The following is a 16,275-nucleotide window of genomic DNA, read 5'->3' on the forward strand; positions in this document are numbered from 1 at the left end:
CCAAGCTTGTTCGAAATCCTGGGCCAGTAGTACTAATGCTTGTTCGCGAGTTTTACGCTAATATGAACGTGAGAACTTATACTTCCATTGTCAGGGGACAAAAAAATTTCTTTGGTCCGGAATTCATCAATATGCTGTATGGAACTCCTGATTTGGAAGATGCGCCTTTGCAAGCAATAATTCACGACCCAAATATGAGTGAGATTGGTCCAGCACTCTGCCCCCTTGGAATCGAATGGCATGTTGATACTTATGGTCAGCGAGATTGGTTTCCAACTAGAAATCTCAGTACACCAGCAAAGGACATGAGAATATACAACCACCACCATTGGGATATCAAGTTTTTAACGGAGAAGTCGCAGGTGAAATAGCACCACTACCAGGTGCTCATGGAGAATATGCAGTTGCACCTGGATTTGTTGATCCAGGATTTGCTGGTGGAGTGGATTTGGAAATGGCATTTGAACAACTTGTCGAGGTGACAGAAGAGGCAGGACCTAGTGGTGAGATGGCTGACTTCCAGGATCACACCAATATATTTGGTGAAAATGGTAGCAGCAGCAGCAGCAGCAACACAAATAAGGAGTAGCGACCCAGCAACCCCCAGCTTGGTCTTACATTTGGGACAATGTAAGATTTAAGTGTGGGGGAGGTAACATCTTTTTATGTCCCTTTTGGTTAATAGTTTGAAGTTGTGCAATTTTTTATTTTGTTTTTTTGTTTTGTTTTTGTTTGTTGTTTTTGTTTGTGAATGTGGATTACAAGAGAAGGAGTAGAGGAAAGAATTTTTTTTTTTTTTTTTGTTTTACCTGCTCTTTCAAAGGCTAGAAAGCGGGCCATAAAATGCAGGCCATAAACTAGCTAGAATCATATAAACTAAGTGATAAATAATGTACTGATGCATATTATAATATTAGTTCTAATTTGGATATGAATGCTTAGCTACTTTGGGTGATCTTCTCTCAAGTAATTGCAAAATTGTTGTTTAAAGGCTCCTACCGAGGAAAATATTTTCTTGCTAGGTACAAACTATTACTTCGTCTGTTTCAATTTATGTGAACATATTTCCTTTTTAGTCCGTGCCAAAAAGAATGACCCCTTTCCTTATTTGGAAATAATTTACCTTTACACAATGATTTATAGTCACACAAAATACATGTGCCTCATTTTACACCACAAGATCAAAAGTCTTCTCTCTTTTCTTAAACTACGTGCTCAGTCAAATGAGTTCACATAAATTGAAACGGGGAATATAAGTTTATCAATAATTAAGAACATAATTGAGGTTAAATCTTCTGCGAAAGTATTCTTCATCTTATTGGTGAAATTTTGCCTTACTAAATGATTCTAGTAATGCTTAAAATAATGTCAAGGTAAATTTAATTTAGATATGCTCTGTAATATTATCTCTGGTATATTTATTTTTCTGATAAAAATAACATTAAATTGATGGTATATCTCGAGCGAAATTGTTCATTTTGAATCTCATTATGGATTAAACTAATATAGAAAGATAACATGATACCATGAGGTCAATAAATTCATGTTTAAAGTCTTGAAAATGATGAAATTAAAATTCTCTTTGACATGTCATCTTTAATTGTTGCTGGAGTAAAATTGTGTACACTCATGCTTCCGTTGTCACTATTTCATTTGCTAGAATCATTAGAATATTACCATTGTTATGATAAATATCATATTATGATGAATGTCTACTCTTCCTCCATGATCTTCATGTCAAATGTTTAATGACATATTCAATGACATATTTTTTATGTTCAATGACATATTCCATGACATATTTTCTTTATTTTTTATGCATATATAAAGGCCTTGTAATAGATAGAAAAATACACACAATTAAAGAAAAAAATCTCTTCCTTCTCTCTATCTCCATTTCTTGTTCATGTTTTACTAAATTACTTTTATTTCCTTGTTTCATATTGCTACTTTGAATTATATTTTATAACACGTTATCAGCACGAGTTTCTAACCAATTGTATATATATATATATATCTACAAAAAATTTCCTACATCCGGAAAGATTACAATTAGAAGCCATACATATCATCACATAGTTAAATGTAAAGAAAAACTACATATGGTAAGTAATGAAATGTAAGAAGATATGATTATCTTATACTTGTCATTCCTTTAAAATCTCATATGCACACAACTTCGTATTACACCTGTATTGCATAAGCACATATTAATATTACATCTTTTATATCACATGAATGGAATAAAATTTTTGAAGTTCTACATGTGAAAATCATAGTAGCAGTTAATTGTTGATATGATGCATATCATGGTAACCAAGGATATTTTATATAAATTGTCTTATGCATATTTATGTGTTAACTATCTTCAATCTGTCCTGACGCTTTAAACATTTTCTTTTACTTGGATGAATTTTTTTTTCCCTTTTGGATTTTTACACTTGCATAAAGTACCAAAAAAAGGAATAAAAAATAAAATAAAATTGGTCATACTGATTAAAAGTATAAATCATCTTGAAGAAAACAAGAAATACTTCACATCTTTATCTAAGTTGATTAATTACTTCTTTGATATTTGAAAAACAAACCAGCTATTGAGAAAGTATACTTCATAATTTATGGTCGTATCATTTGAAAGCAAACAATGATTAGTATGACTACTAGAACCTACTTGATGTTTGCTACTGACTTACCATTTTTAAGTATTTTATATGAATGATGCACAAGCTACAACTGGTAAGTTATTGCCTATAATGTCACTTTTCAGGTAATATAAATGTTAATTTATGTATTAGTACTATATATGTGTTAGGTGTACTTTTAATAAATTTATTCACTAATTGTTTGGTTGAATTGAGCGAAGGAAAGTCATGGCGTTAAATCAAATCCAATAGGTAGGGTATACCCCGAAAACAATAATATTTTTTAGAGAGACTCAATAAATATTATGACAATGGTTTTATGATCCTTTTAAACTCTAATAGAATTTAGAAGAAATATTCTGACTACAAACGGTTGTATTTCATTAGATGCTACAAATAATTAATAAAGCTTTACGCTGATTTGAGATTTGTACACTTATTTAAGAAAGCAAATTGATCTGCTAAGTTGCAAATTAGTTGTGTATAACTTTCTTGACATGTGATTGAAATTAAAGCTTGAGAATTAATCTCAATATTGTTTAGCCTATTATGCCATTGATTGAGGGTAAGACATCAGGATCAAGTCCTGATGCTCCATAATGATAAGAGTTGGGTTTGAGTCCCAATTTATTATGGCCTAACATGCCTTTATATTGGTAAGACATTGGGTTTGAGTCCCAATGTACCATATTGATGATATAATGATGACTAAAGAAAAATAATATATTTTTCATGAAAAGCCATGAAAATTGTCCCACTTGATTTGCTCCATTCTTGAAGTGAATGTGACAGCAGTGCATAATAAGTTTCAATGAAGACAAGTGGTTGAACAATGAACGTGGGTGTTCCAAATATCAAAATAATAATAATCATCACTATTATTATAAAAGGAGAACAATAAGGGTTTTCAAAATAGTCCTTCAAAATGTGAAGGCAATGCTTACCATCAAATTGGTATGAAAATAATAAAGCACATCGCTGATTATGATCCATTCCTTGAAGAGAATGTGACTTGTGATAAGCATTGAGAATGCAAACTCATTCCTAAAGTTGAATGTAGCAATATGTGATAAAAGCAATGAATAAAGACATGCAATTTATGATTATATGAATACCACACAACTCACCTCTAAGGGAAGTTTGAGTAAAATAAAGAGAATAAATATTATTGTGTGGTTACATAAATATATCATTGGTCGCGTACATGTGGTACGCCAAATATTATTTTGTCATGCCTTATAAAAGTTATTAAAGGCAAAGTTAAAGCAAGAAATGATTTTGCTTATGATGATTTTGACCGTGATAATTTATTATGATATAATTTTATCTGTGAAGGAGACATTTACCATATGAATGGTATGATAAAAGATCTTGTAGTACAAAAGTTGTTAAGAACTCCGAAAAACTAATTTGTTACTATCCGGATGAATAAACTTATTCATGACATTGATATTGTAAAGTCTCAAACGAAACTTTTTGAGTTTCAAATATATAAGTCAATGTGATTGGCATATTGAGACTATAAATGAAAGGAATATTGAATATCTTCATATTTCTATAATCATACCGGGTAAATATGAAAGGTTACCTGATCTTCTTTCTATTTGTACTACACAAATATAAGCATGATGCTGGAATCATATGCCACAAGTAAACTAGAGGTTTACTAAAATAAATATTAATTGGCATGACCAGTTGACCATCTCGATTCAATTATGATGCGAAAAATTAATTAAGAATTACATTGACATATATTGAAGAATAGAAGATTCTTCAAGAATTCTCTTGTGCTGCTTGTTCTCGTGATATACCAATTAAAGGTTGGGATTGAATCCCTTGATTTCTGGAAGGAATAAAAGGTGATATATATATATATATATATATATATATATGGGCCAGTCACCTACCATGTGGACCGTTTACTATTATATGATTTTAATAGATGCATCTATTTTATGGTCACGTGTGCATTTGTTATCAACTTGCAGTTTGGTTTTTGCAAGATTGCTTGCTCAAATTATTAGAGCACAATTCCAGAATATAAATTATGATGATTTATCTTGATAATACTGGTTTAAATCCAAGTTGGTTTAGCGAAAATTGTATGCCTCCAATTATAGCTAAATCATTGGTTATGAGAATAAAACTCCCAAAAATAAAATTTGGTATGAGATGTAATATTTAATATACACCAGCACTTGTACGCATCTAGCCAAGTTATGAAAATTTCTTTATCATAATCGGTTCAGGGTCAGGACCAAATAATTTTTATATAGAAATATGAATGTGCTATATGATTTAATTATGCCACCATAATGCACAAAGATGGGTTCCCAAAGAAGGTTGGAAAATGTGTTGGTGATCCCAATATTAAGGGGAGAAAATGGATAGCTGAGAAAGTGATACGTGAAATGAATTATTATGAATACATATAGATCCTCGTACAAGAAAATATGAACTTGAAGTTCAAGTGATAATTAATTTATAAATTATTGTCAGACGCATTTGCTGACCCAAATCTAAATGTCATATTTCAGTTGTTAATACTCCAAATAGAATAAAGTCCATGAGGGACAGATGTCTATGGCACGCATGAAGCGTAACAGACCAATCGGTTCCAAAGATAAAACTCCTTGAAGAAGAAAAGGGGCAAAATGGTCATAATAAGGAGGCAAGTGCTCTAGAAGAGCACCACGACATAACACTTCATAAGACCTCATGTGAGAGGCTCAGGTACCTGAAAATAATGAGATAAAGAGATCTCAATAAGTTATTGAACCGATATAAAATGATCGTCGACGATATTGTTAACATAATGTAGCGTCAATAATAATATTGACGAGGATCTTGAGCTCAAATCTGTTATGAAATTTGGACAGATAAATGATTGGCCAAATGAAAAATACGCAATGAAAATTGACTTCACTTGAAAAAAATGTGAAGTTGGGCGGATAGTCCCAACACCTGAAAGTATAAAGCTAATGGAGGTATAAATGTGTTCTTGTGCAAAAAGTTCATGTCGATAGACATAAAGACAACTTGTGACACAAGAAAATTAATAAATATCCTCACATTGATTATCTAGAGACATGTTCTCTTATGATGGATATAATTATTTCATGTTTTAATCTGGCAATACATGAAAACTTGATATACGTATAATGGAAATCATTGGAGGATTAAAATTGTTCTGAAGCATATTAATGTTTCCAAGAAATCTATTAAATAAAGCTTCAAAAATCCTTATACGGATTGAAACAATCAAGGCGCATGTAGTATAATCGCTGTGTGAGTACCTATTGAAAGAAGGGTACAAGAATGATTCAATTTGTCCTTGTATCTTTATAAAAAGATCAGGATTTGAATTTGTTATAATCTTTGTGTATGTTGATTCAAATATCATTACAACTCCTAGGCAGCTTCCTAAAGCAGTAAACTGTTTAAAGAAAGAATTTGAAATGAAAGATCTTGGAAAGACAAAATTTTGTCTTGGTCTACAAATTGAGTATATGAAATATGAAATTTTTATCAATCAATCAGCGTACACTAAAAAAAATTTAAAGCGATTTTATATGGGATAAAGCACATCCATTTAGTACCCCGATGGTTGTGAGATCACTCGATATAAATAAAGATTCATTCCGACCTCATGAAAATAATGAAGAACTTGTTGGTTCTAAAGTACTATATCTTAGTGCAATTGATGCACTAATGTATCTTGCTAACACTAAAAGGTGTGACATAACATTTTCAGTTAATGTCTTAACAAGATATAGCTCTGGTCCTACAAGGAGACATTGGAGTGAAATCAAATACATATTGTGTTATCTAAAAGGGACTACCAATGTGGGCTTATTTTATGGCAATGATTGCAATCCCGATCTTGTTGGTTATGCCGATGTAAAGTATTTATCTGACACACACAAGGCTTGATCTCAAACATGCTATGTGTTTACATGTGGAGGCACTGTCATATCTTGGCGATCGACTAAGCAATCAATCGTGGCTACTTCTTCTAATCATGCTGAGATAATTTCTATCCATGAAGCAAGTCGAGAATGTATTTGGTTGAGGTCTATAATATATCTTATCCGAGACAAATGTGGTTTGAAGTTTGACAAACTACCCATAATTTTGTATGAATACAATGCAGCATGCATAACCCAATTGAAGGGATGATTCATAAAAGAAAATAAGACAAAGCACATTTTAGCAAAGTTATTTTTCACACATGATCTTCAAAAGAATGGTGATATCAATGTGCAACAGATTCGTTCAAGTGATAATATGGTTGATTTGTTCACCAAATCTCTACTGACGTCAACCTTCAAGAAACTGGTGTACAAGATTAGGATGCGAAGGTTGAAGGATGTGAACTGATGCTCTCATCAGGGGGAGTTAATACGCGGTGTACTCTTTTTCTCTTACAAGGTTTTGTCCCACCGGATTTTCCTTGCAAGATTTTTAACGAGGCAACCAAAAGGCGTATTTCTAAATATGTGTACTCTTTTTCCTTCATTAAGATTTTTTTTCCCATAGGATTTTTTCCTAATAAGGTTTTAACAAGGCACATTATTTATGGACATCCAAGGGGGGTGTTATGATAAATATCATATTATGGTGGATGTCTACTCTTCCTCCATGATCTTCATGTCAAATGCTTAATGACATATTCAATGACATATTTTCTATGTTCAATGACATATTCCATGACATATTTTCTTTACTTTTTATGCCTATATAAAGGCCTTGTAATAGATAGAAAAATACACACAATTAAAGGAAAAAATGTCTTCCTTCTCTCTATCTCCATTTCTTGTTCATGTTTTACTAAATTACTTTTATTTCCTTGTTCCATATTGCTACTTTGAATTATATTTTATAACAACCATATAGTTCTTAAATTGTTGACTAATGCACCGTAGAGGAAAAATTTGGAAACTTCTTATTTTCAACACAGTCAAGACACAGCTTAAAAAAGAAAAAAAAGAAAAAAAAAAGAAATATTTTTTTTTACTAGCAGCTGGCTTGATTTGTTTTCTTGAAAAAAGAATGATTCAGAAATTTCCTCGAGACGAAGAAAATGATAAGTGTAGGAGAGTTTGATAAAATAAAAATACTATGCATAATATGAGTTGTTATTGAATCCTTAATACTAATATTGTTATTCTCTTGTAGGTAATATCAAAATATAAGTAAAGAAATGAATAAGATTGAAGAAGGAGTTGAAAATGGAAAAGAAAGAAGCTAGCATCAGCAAAAGTTAAAAGTCATTCCCTCGTCAAAATTCACTTCAAATTGGCAAGTTGGCAAGATGAAAGAGAAAAGTTTGCTGAAACTTTTTTTTTGTACACGGCAAAAGCAATGTAAATATCTATAAATACCGTCATTTTACAAAGCTGCGAGAGAGAATTCTGGGGGAGGAGAAATCGAGACAAAAAAATTGAAATCTTCTTTTTCTTTCTTCTACTTCTTCGGTTATCCGGTGTAGAAAATTACTCTAGTTTCTATTTCTAATTAAATAAGAGAATTATTCTTTTGAATACTTATTTCTATTTTCTTAGTTAATGGGCAAGCATATTTCTGTTGTCAGTACTAACTCCATTATGGAGTAACTTTTCTTGTGTTGGGAGAATGGCGGATCTTAATATTTTTATATAATAATAGATATTATTCCTCAATTTCACATGCTTGAGTTGAAGCTTTTTATTTAAATTTTATATGCTTTATAGTTGGGTGTTATTTAAATTGTCAACATCTATCTATTTCGTACTACATTTTAACTTCGTACTAATTCTGTAATCGAAAGAGGCGGAAGAAGTATTTTAGTTAAATTTGCTATTGATAAATATTAACTTTATTTAGTGACATCTAGCTCTTATATATTAAAATTGATTCTACGACCATTTATAATCGAACGAGGTCAACTCATTTTTGTTGACCACTATAAAGTTAACTATATAGTGGTTCTTTACTAGGCATTAACTACACCTTACGTCCATTTACAGCATATGCACTACATCTTTCCTATTTTATATACTTTTATATTATAATCTTACTATATATATATAGTACATCTATATATATAAAAAAAGGAAAGATGTAGTGCATATGCTGTAAATGGACGTAAGGTATAGTTAATGCCTTGGTAAAAAAAATTAAATTTGCAAGTTTATCCTCCAAAGGTCTAAAACGTATTCATATATGCAACTTATCATTTTAATAAAAATATATTATTAATGCTAACTATAAATTTATCATTAAACTTACCATATCAAATCATATTATACATTTTATTTAATATAATACAATACAGAACTATAACATTATTTTTAAGACGTAAAGGTACTTAGGCCTCTATGTTAGAACACACAAATTCACATTCTAAACAAAGAAGAAGAAGAAGAAGAAGAAGAAGAAGAAGAAGAAGAAGAAGAAGAAGAAGAAGAAGAAGAAGAAGAAGAGATAGTTCTGAATTTAGTGTCGTCAGCTCGACTTATTAATAAATATATTTGTTAAGCAAACAGGATTGTTGAAGCCTATTTGTCAAAGTTTCTGATGACATAAGGCTTCAAACGATGACCATTCACTTTAAATTTTCCCCCATCCATATGTTATATTTCAATGGCACCATAAGGGGTTACTTTTGTTATGATGTACGGCCCTGACCAACGTGATTTGAATTTTCCTGGAAATAATCTCAATCGGCTATTGTACAAAAGAACTTGGTCTCCAACTTTAAAATCCTTATGGCGAAGGAGGTTATCACGCCATCTTTTCGTCTTTTCTTTGTACAATTTAGCGTTTTCATATGCTTCAAGTCTGAATTCCTCTAATTCATCTAGCTGAAGTAGACGATTTTTACCTACATCTGACAAATTTAGATTCAACAATTTCATAGCCCAATATGCTTTATGTTCTAATTCCACAGGTAAATGACAAGCTTTTCCAAAAATTAATCTATAAGGGGATGTGCCTATTGGAGTTTTGAAAGCAGTTCGGTATGCCCATAAAGCATCATCTAACTTTAAAGACCAATCTTTTCAAGAAGACCCAACATATTTTTCTAAAATTCTTTTCAATTCTCTATTGGAAACTTCAACTTGCCCGCTCGTTTGAGCATATTATGGAGTTCCTATTTTATGAGTTACTCCATATTTTGATAATAAATTTGCAAATTGTTTGTTTATAAAATGAGTTCCTTGATCACTTATGATAACACGTGGAGTTCCAATTCGAGAAAAAATATTTTTCTTGAGAAAAACACAAACAACATGAGCATCATTTTTTCTAGTAGCTATTGCTTCTACCCATTTTTAAACATAATCAACAACTACTAAAATATATTCACAACCATTTGATGGAGGAAAAAGACCCACAGAATCGATGCCCCAAACATCAAATATTTCACACACAAGAATAGAGTTAAGAGGCATCTCATCCCTTTTTGAAATGTTACCGCTCCTTTGGCATTTGTCGCAAGTGGAGACATAATTTCTTGCATCTTTGAATAAAGTAGGCCAGAAAAAACCAGCTTCAAGCACTTTTGCGGCTGTTTGTCTTCCTCCATAGTGTCCTCCTACAGCTCCATCATGACAGTGACTTAGGATATTATTCATTTCTGTTTCTGGTACAAATCTTCTGATCATACCATCTGCACAAAATTTAAACAAGTAAGGATCTTCCCAAAAATAATATCTTATTTCTTTTTTAAGCTTTTTTCTGTGTTCGTAAGATAAATCTTTTGGGATCCATCCCCCAACTAAGTATTTGGCTATGTCAGCAAACCAAGGTGTCTGATTTGTAACTGTTGAGATTGTATAAACATGCTCATCAGGAAATTCCTCCTTAATATCTGTTGTCTCGGTGGGAGAATTTTCCAAACGTGAAAAATGGCCTGCTACCTGATTTTCTGAACCTTTCCTATCTTTTATTTCAAGATCAAATTCTTGCAAAAGAAGTATCCATCTAAGCAATCTAGGTTTAGCATCTTTCTTTGCTAAGAGGTATTTTAAAGCGGCATGATCAGTAAATACTGTAACCTTCGTTCCTATCAAATAGGAACGAAATTTGTCAAATGCAAATACTACTGCCAATAGCTCCTTCTCGGTTGTGGCATAATTCTTTTGAGCTTCATTGAGGGTCCTACTGGCGTAGTAAATAGGCCTGAAAATCTTGTCTTTCTTTTGTCCCAATATCGCTCCAACTGCTAGATCACTTGCATCACACATTAGTTCAAATGGTTGGCTCCAATCAGGAGAAACAACTATTGGAGCGTTAGTCAAATGTTCCTTGAGGATCTCAAATGCTTTTCTGCAATCATCTGAAAATTCAAACTTCACATCTTTTATCAATAGGTTAGTTAGAGGTTTTGAAATCTTTGAAAAATCTTTTATGAACCTTCTATAAAAACCTGCATGCCCTAAGAAACTTATAATGCCTTTAACAGTGGTAGGAGGGGGTAATCCTGCTGTAAGATCAATTTTAGCCTTATCAACTTTTATCTCTTTAGCAGAAATTTTATGTCCTAAAACAATTTCCTCTGTTACCATGAAATGAAATTTTTCCCAATTAATCTTTTAAGCACCAAAGTTAAATGATAGAGACAATCTTCAAATGTCTTTCCAAAAAGTATAAAATCATCCATGAAGATCTCAAGAAACTTTTCAGTCATATCTGAAAAAATTGTCGACATGCAACGCTGAAATGTAGCAGGAGCGTTACATATTCGAAATGGCATTCTTCAGTAAGCATACGTACCTTGGGGGCATGTGAATGTGGTTTTCTCCTGATCCTCTAGAGCAATTGGTATCTGATTATACACAGAATATCCGTCAAGAAAACAGTAAAAACCATGACTTGCAACTCTTTCAAGTACTTGGTCAATAAAAGGTAAAGGAAAATGATTTTTTCTTGTAGCCTCATTAAGTCGTTTATAATCGATACAGACTCTCCACCCTGTGATTGTTCTGGTAGGTATAAGTTCATTATTTTTATTTTTTATTACTGTCATGCCTCCTTTTTTTGGTACTACCTGCACAGGACTTACCCAAGGACTGTCAGATATTGGATAAATGATACTTGCTGCTAGAAGTTTCACCACTTCTTTCTTGACGACTTCCTGCATTGCTGGATTTAGTCTCCTTTGGGGTTGGACTATTGGCTTATAATCATTCTTCATAAGAATCCTGTGCATACAAATAGCTAGACTGATTCCTTTGATATCAGCTATAGTCCACCCTAATGTTGTTTTGTGTATTCTCAGGACTCTAATCAGTTTGCTTTCCTGTTCTATAGTCAAAGAAGATGAAATGATTACTGGAAATAATTCAGGTTCAAGAAACACATATTTTAAATGAGAAGGAAGTTCTTTGAGTTCAATTTTTGTGAGACTTTCTCATTTTCTGACTCTTTTTCTAGAATTTTAGCTTGTTCTCTGATTACGGGGTTATCATCACTTATGGTACCTGACCTAGCCAAACATCTCTCCAATGAATCAGTAGTTAACTGATTATCTTTGTATTCGTCTACAAGGTCATCTAGTAAGTCAATTTGAAAACAAGATGATGATGACTCATCCCCAAGAAATTTCATCATTTTTTGCATGTCAAAAATCACTCTTTCCTCATCAACTCATAATATTAATTGTCCTTGATGAACATCAACAATTTCCCTTCCTGTTGCGAGAAATGGTCTACCTAAAATTAATGGTACCTCAGTATTTTCTTCCATTTCAAGCACTATAAATCTACTGAAAATACAAATTTGTCAACTCTAACAAGGATATTTTCAATAATTCCTTTTGGTCTCTAAGTACTTTGATCAGCTAATTGAAGAGACACTAGTATCTTTCATTTCACCAAGTTCTAATTTCCTGAAAATTGAAAAAGGCATTAGATTTATTGAAGCACCTAAATCACATAACGCTTTTTCAAAGTAAGTACCTCCCACGCTACAAGGAATTGTAAAACTTCCGGGATCACCAAGTTTCTGAGGGAGCTTATTTTGAAGTATAGCACTACATTTTTCTGTAAGCTTAACCACTGAAACTTCTTCCAATTTTCTTTTACTTGACAAAATTTCTTTGAGAAATTTAGCATATGAAGGCATTTGCGTCAAAGCATCTGTGAAAGGTATGTTAATGTAAAGTTGCTTCAAAATATTTGGAAACTTTGAAAACTGTTTATCAAGCTTTTCTCTTTTCATCTTTTGGGGAAAAGGGAGAGGTATAGAATGAGGATTTGTTATTAATTCATTTTCTTGTACATTTTTCCCTTTATTCTTTTGTTCTTTTGGAAACTTAGATTCTATTTTATTCTCACCTTCATTTACATTTTCCACTTCTTGTGGCTTTCCTTCTCTATCTGCATATGGATCATCAAGAGATTTACCTGATCGTAGAGAGATGGCTTTGAGGTGTTCTTTTGGATTTTTCTCAGTGTTGCTTGGTAGAGCACCTTGAATTTGTCCAGACATAAGGGTTGCTAATTGGCTTACCTGAATTTCCAAATTCTTGATAGCTGAGTGTTGACTTTCAACCTTCTCGTCAGTAGCCTTAATGAATTTGTACATCAGGTCTTCAAGGCTTTGTTGATGAGCTCTTTGGGGCTGCTGCTAATATTGTAGAAAATTCTGTTGCTCCCTATTTTGATTTTGAAAACCAGGTGGCCCCTGTACCTGTTATTTTTTATTAAAAACTTTTTGACGATTTTTAGCACCATTAGGATTACTCCATTGGAATCCTGGATGTTTTTGTGCTATGGGACTACTGAATTGGTAATTATTTCTATAACCAACCACATTTACATGTTCCTCATTTTGCGTTAAAGCTTGACATTCATGATTCGGATGATTACCTTTACAAACGTCACAATTCTCAAGTTGGGATGGTGATTGAGCACTTACCTGAAAAGCTTCGACTTTTTATGTTAATGTCGCAATTTGTTGTGCTAACGAATTCAAAGCTTCAATTTGATTTACTCCTGCTGTTTTCTTGATAATCATTCTATCTGAGTGCCATTGAACAACATTTTCTGAAATTTCATTAAGTAGTTGCATTTCTTCTGCAGTGGTTTTTCCCATTATTGATCCTCCTGATGCTGCATCAATTACATTTCTAGCAGAGGATTTACGACCGTGATAGAAAATATATCAAATATCAGGGTCTTGGATACCATGATGTGGGCATTTTCGTAACATTGCTACTAATCTTTCTCATGCCTGGTATACAGATTCAGAATCCGTTTGCATAAAATTATTGATTTCTTGCTTCATTTTAAATGTTTTTGCAGGTGAAAAATATTTATTAAGAAAATTTTGGGTCATTTGGTCCCATGTTGTAATGGAGCCTCTTGGTAGACTTCGCAACCATGTTTTGGCTTCACCTTTTAATGAAAAAGGAAAAAGCCGCAACCTGATAGCATTTGTTGTGACTCCATTATACCTGTAAGTTTCAACTAATTCAAGAAAATCAATTAAATGGGTGTGAGGATCTTCACTTGCATCACCAGTAAACTGACATGACTCTTGAATGGTTTGAATTAAGCCTGTGCGGATTTCAAAGTTGTTTGCTGCAATTGGTGGTCTCCTCATACTTGATTCTCCTTCAAAATGATCTGGTCTTGCATAATCACGGAGTATTCTATCACGTCGTGGTGCCACCTCATCAAACTGTTCTTCTACTTGATGTGGTGGAAGTTGGTTATTGAGTTCTTCGTTCTCCATTTCCTCTATTGTGAAAATTTGAGATCGTGAGTGTTCTTTTCGCAATAACCATAAGGATTTTTCAATTTCAGGATCGTTCGACTAGTTCTCTAGAAGAGGAACGGGTCATACACTTTCTGAAATTTCTGCAAAAAAGTTAAAATAATTAGACAAATAAAGAAAATCTCAAATTAGTAGTAAAACAATTAATCTATAGTAGACTTTAGCCAATCCCCGACAACGACGCCAAAAATTTGACGAGTGTCTGGCGTGTGTATAAATTAAACTCGTACTCTGTCAAATTATAGTATAGAAAGATGTCGAACCCACAGAGATTGGTTTATCTATTCTACAGACGTTTCTTATTTTAATTACTATTTGAGAAAATTAGAAAGAGTTGAGTTGTAAATTAACTAACTAAAAATGCATGAACAGAGCAATAGAAAATATTTTGTTTTTCACAATATAATAAAAAGGTGTTGGGATCCTGACTTCACTTAATACTTTTTATTATATAGTAAATATATTTATTCTTCAATTTCTATTTCTCATAAATATTATAAATGCCTCTCACGATTACTTTTATATATTATTACTTAAGTTAAACAATTAATTGCACTCCTCTCGGTTATACAAATTAAGCGTTAAAATAGTAATATTAAAGAGTCAGAAATATATGCTTAAACTAAAACATGCTCTTTTTTAGTAAGTTCCTTTCGGTTACCCTACTTGTTATAACTGACTATTACAATATTCACTTCTTTCGATTATAAATAGTTGTAGAATCAATTTTAATATATAAGAGCTAGATGTCACTAAATAAAGTTAACATTTATCAATACCAAATTTAACTAAATTACTTCTTCCGCCTCTTTCGATTACGGAATTAGTACGAAGTTAAAATGTAGTACGAAATAGATAGATGTTGCAATTTAAATAACACCCAACTATAAAGCATATAAAATTTAAATAAAAAGCTTCAGCTCAAGCATGTGAATTGAGGAATAATATCTATTATTATATAAAAATATTAAGATCCGTCATTCTCCCAACACAAGAAAAGTTACTTCATAATGGAGTTAGTACCGACAACAGAAATATTCTTACCTATTAACTAAGAAAATAGAAAGAAATATTCAGAAGAATAATTCTCCTATTTAATTAGAAATAGAAACTAGAGTAATTTCCTACACCGAATAACCGAAGAAGTAGAAGAAAGAAAAAGAAGATTTCAATTTTTTTGTCTCGATTTCTCCTCCCCCAGAATACTCTCTCGCAGTTTTGTAAAATGACGGTATTTATAGATATTTCCATTGCTTTTGCCGTGTACAAAAACAAATTCAGCAAACGTTTCTCTTTCATCTTGCCAACTTGCCAATTTGAAGTGAATTTTGATGAGAGAATGGTGTACATCAAGTGTACACGTGATTTTTGCTGATGACTTTTAACTTTTGCTGATGCTAGCTTCTTTCTTTTCCATTTTCAACTCCTTCTTCATTCTTATTCATTTCTTTACTTATATTTTGATACTACCTACAAGAGAATAACAATATTAGTATTAAAGATTTAATAACAACTCATATTATGCATAGCATTTTTATTTTATCAGTTCTGTGTGCAACCACTATTGCCCCTACGTCCTTTTTCTTGGACACACCACCAAACTGTAAAGCCTTATTTGTAGCTTGCAAAGCTTCGAAGTTTGTAACCATACCTCTTTTGATACCCTCTTCAATTCTTTCAACTAATTTGATAATGTCAGAGAATTTATGATTCTCGATCATCATCAATCGTTCATAATACTGTGGGTCCTGAGCCCGAACAAAGAATTTGTTCATCTGTTCTTCCTCTAAGGAAGGTCTAACCTTAGTAGCTTCGGACCTCCAGCGAGTAGCATACTTGCAAAACGTTTCTGTAGGCTTCTTCTTTA

At 32.4% G+C, this 16,275-nt stretch overlaps 1 protein-coding gene and 1 long non-coding RNA gene across 2 annotated transcripts; one reads left to right on the forward strand and one right to left on the reverse strand.

The window, feature by feature from the left end:
- The first annotated feature begins 7,430 nt into the window (after positions 1–7,430).
- Positions 7,431–8,185, forward strand: LOC104246630 (uncharacterized). The gene is made up of 2 exons (XR_716010.2): positions 7,431–7,734; positions 7,821–8,185. It is a non-coding gene; the product is annotated as an uncharacterized lncRNA (long non-coding RNA).
- A 4,279-nt stretch (positions 8,186–12,464) lies between these two features.
- Positions 12,465–13,214, reverse strand: LOC138888064 (uncharacterized). Its single transcript, XM_070169865.1, has one exon. The coding sequence runs from the start codon at positions 13,212–13,214 to the stop codon at positions 12,465–12,467; it is 750 nt and encodes a 249-aa protein (XP_070025966.1).
- Between the last annotated feature and the right edge of the window lie 3,061 nt (positions 13,215–16,275).

Source organism: Nicotiana sylvestris, chromosome 3, assembly GCF_000393655.2.
Source record: "Nicotiana sylvestris chromosome 3, ASM39365v2, whole genome shotgun sequence".
Lineage (NCBI taxonomy): Eukaryota > Viridiplantae > Streptophyta > Magnoliopsida > Solanales > Solanaceae > Nicotiana > Nicotiana sylvestris.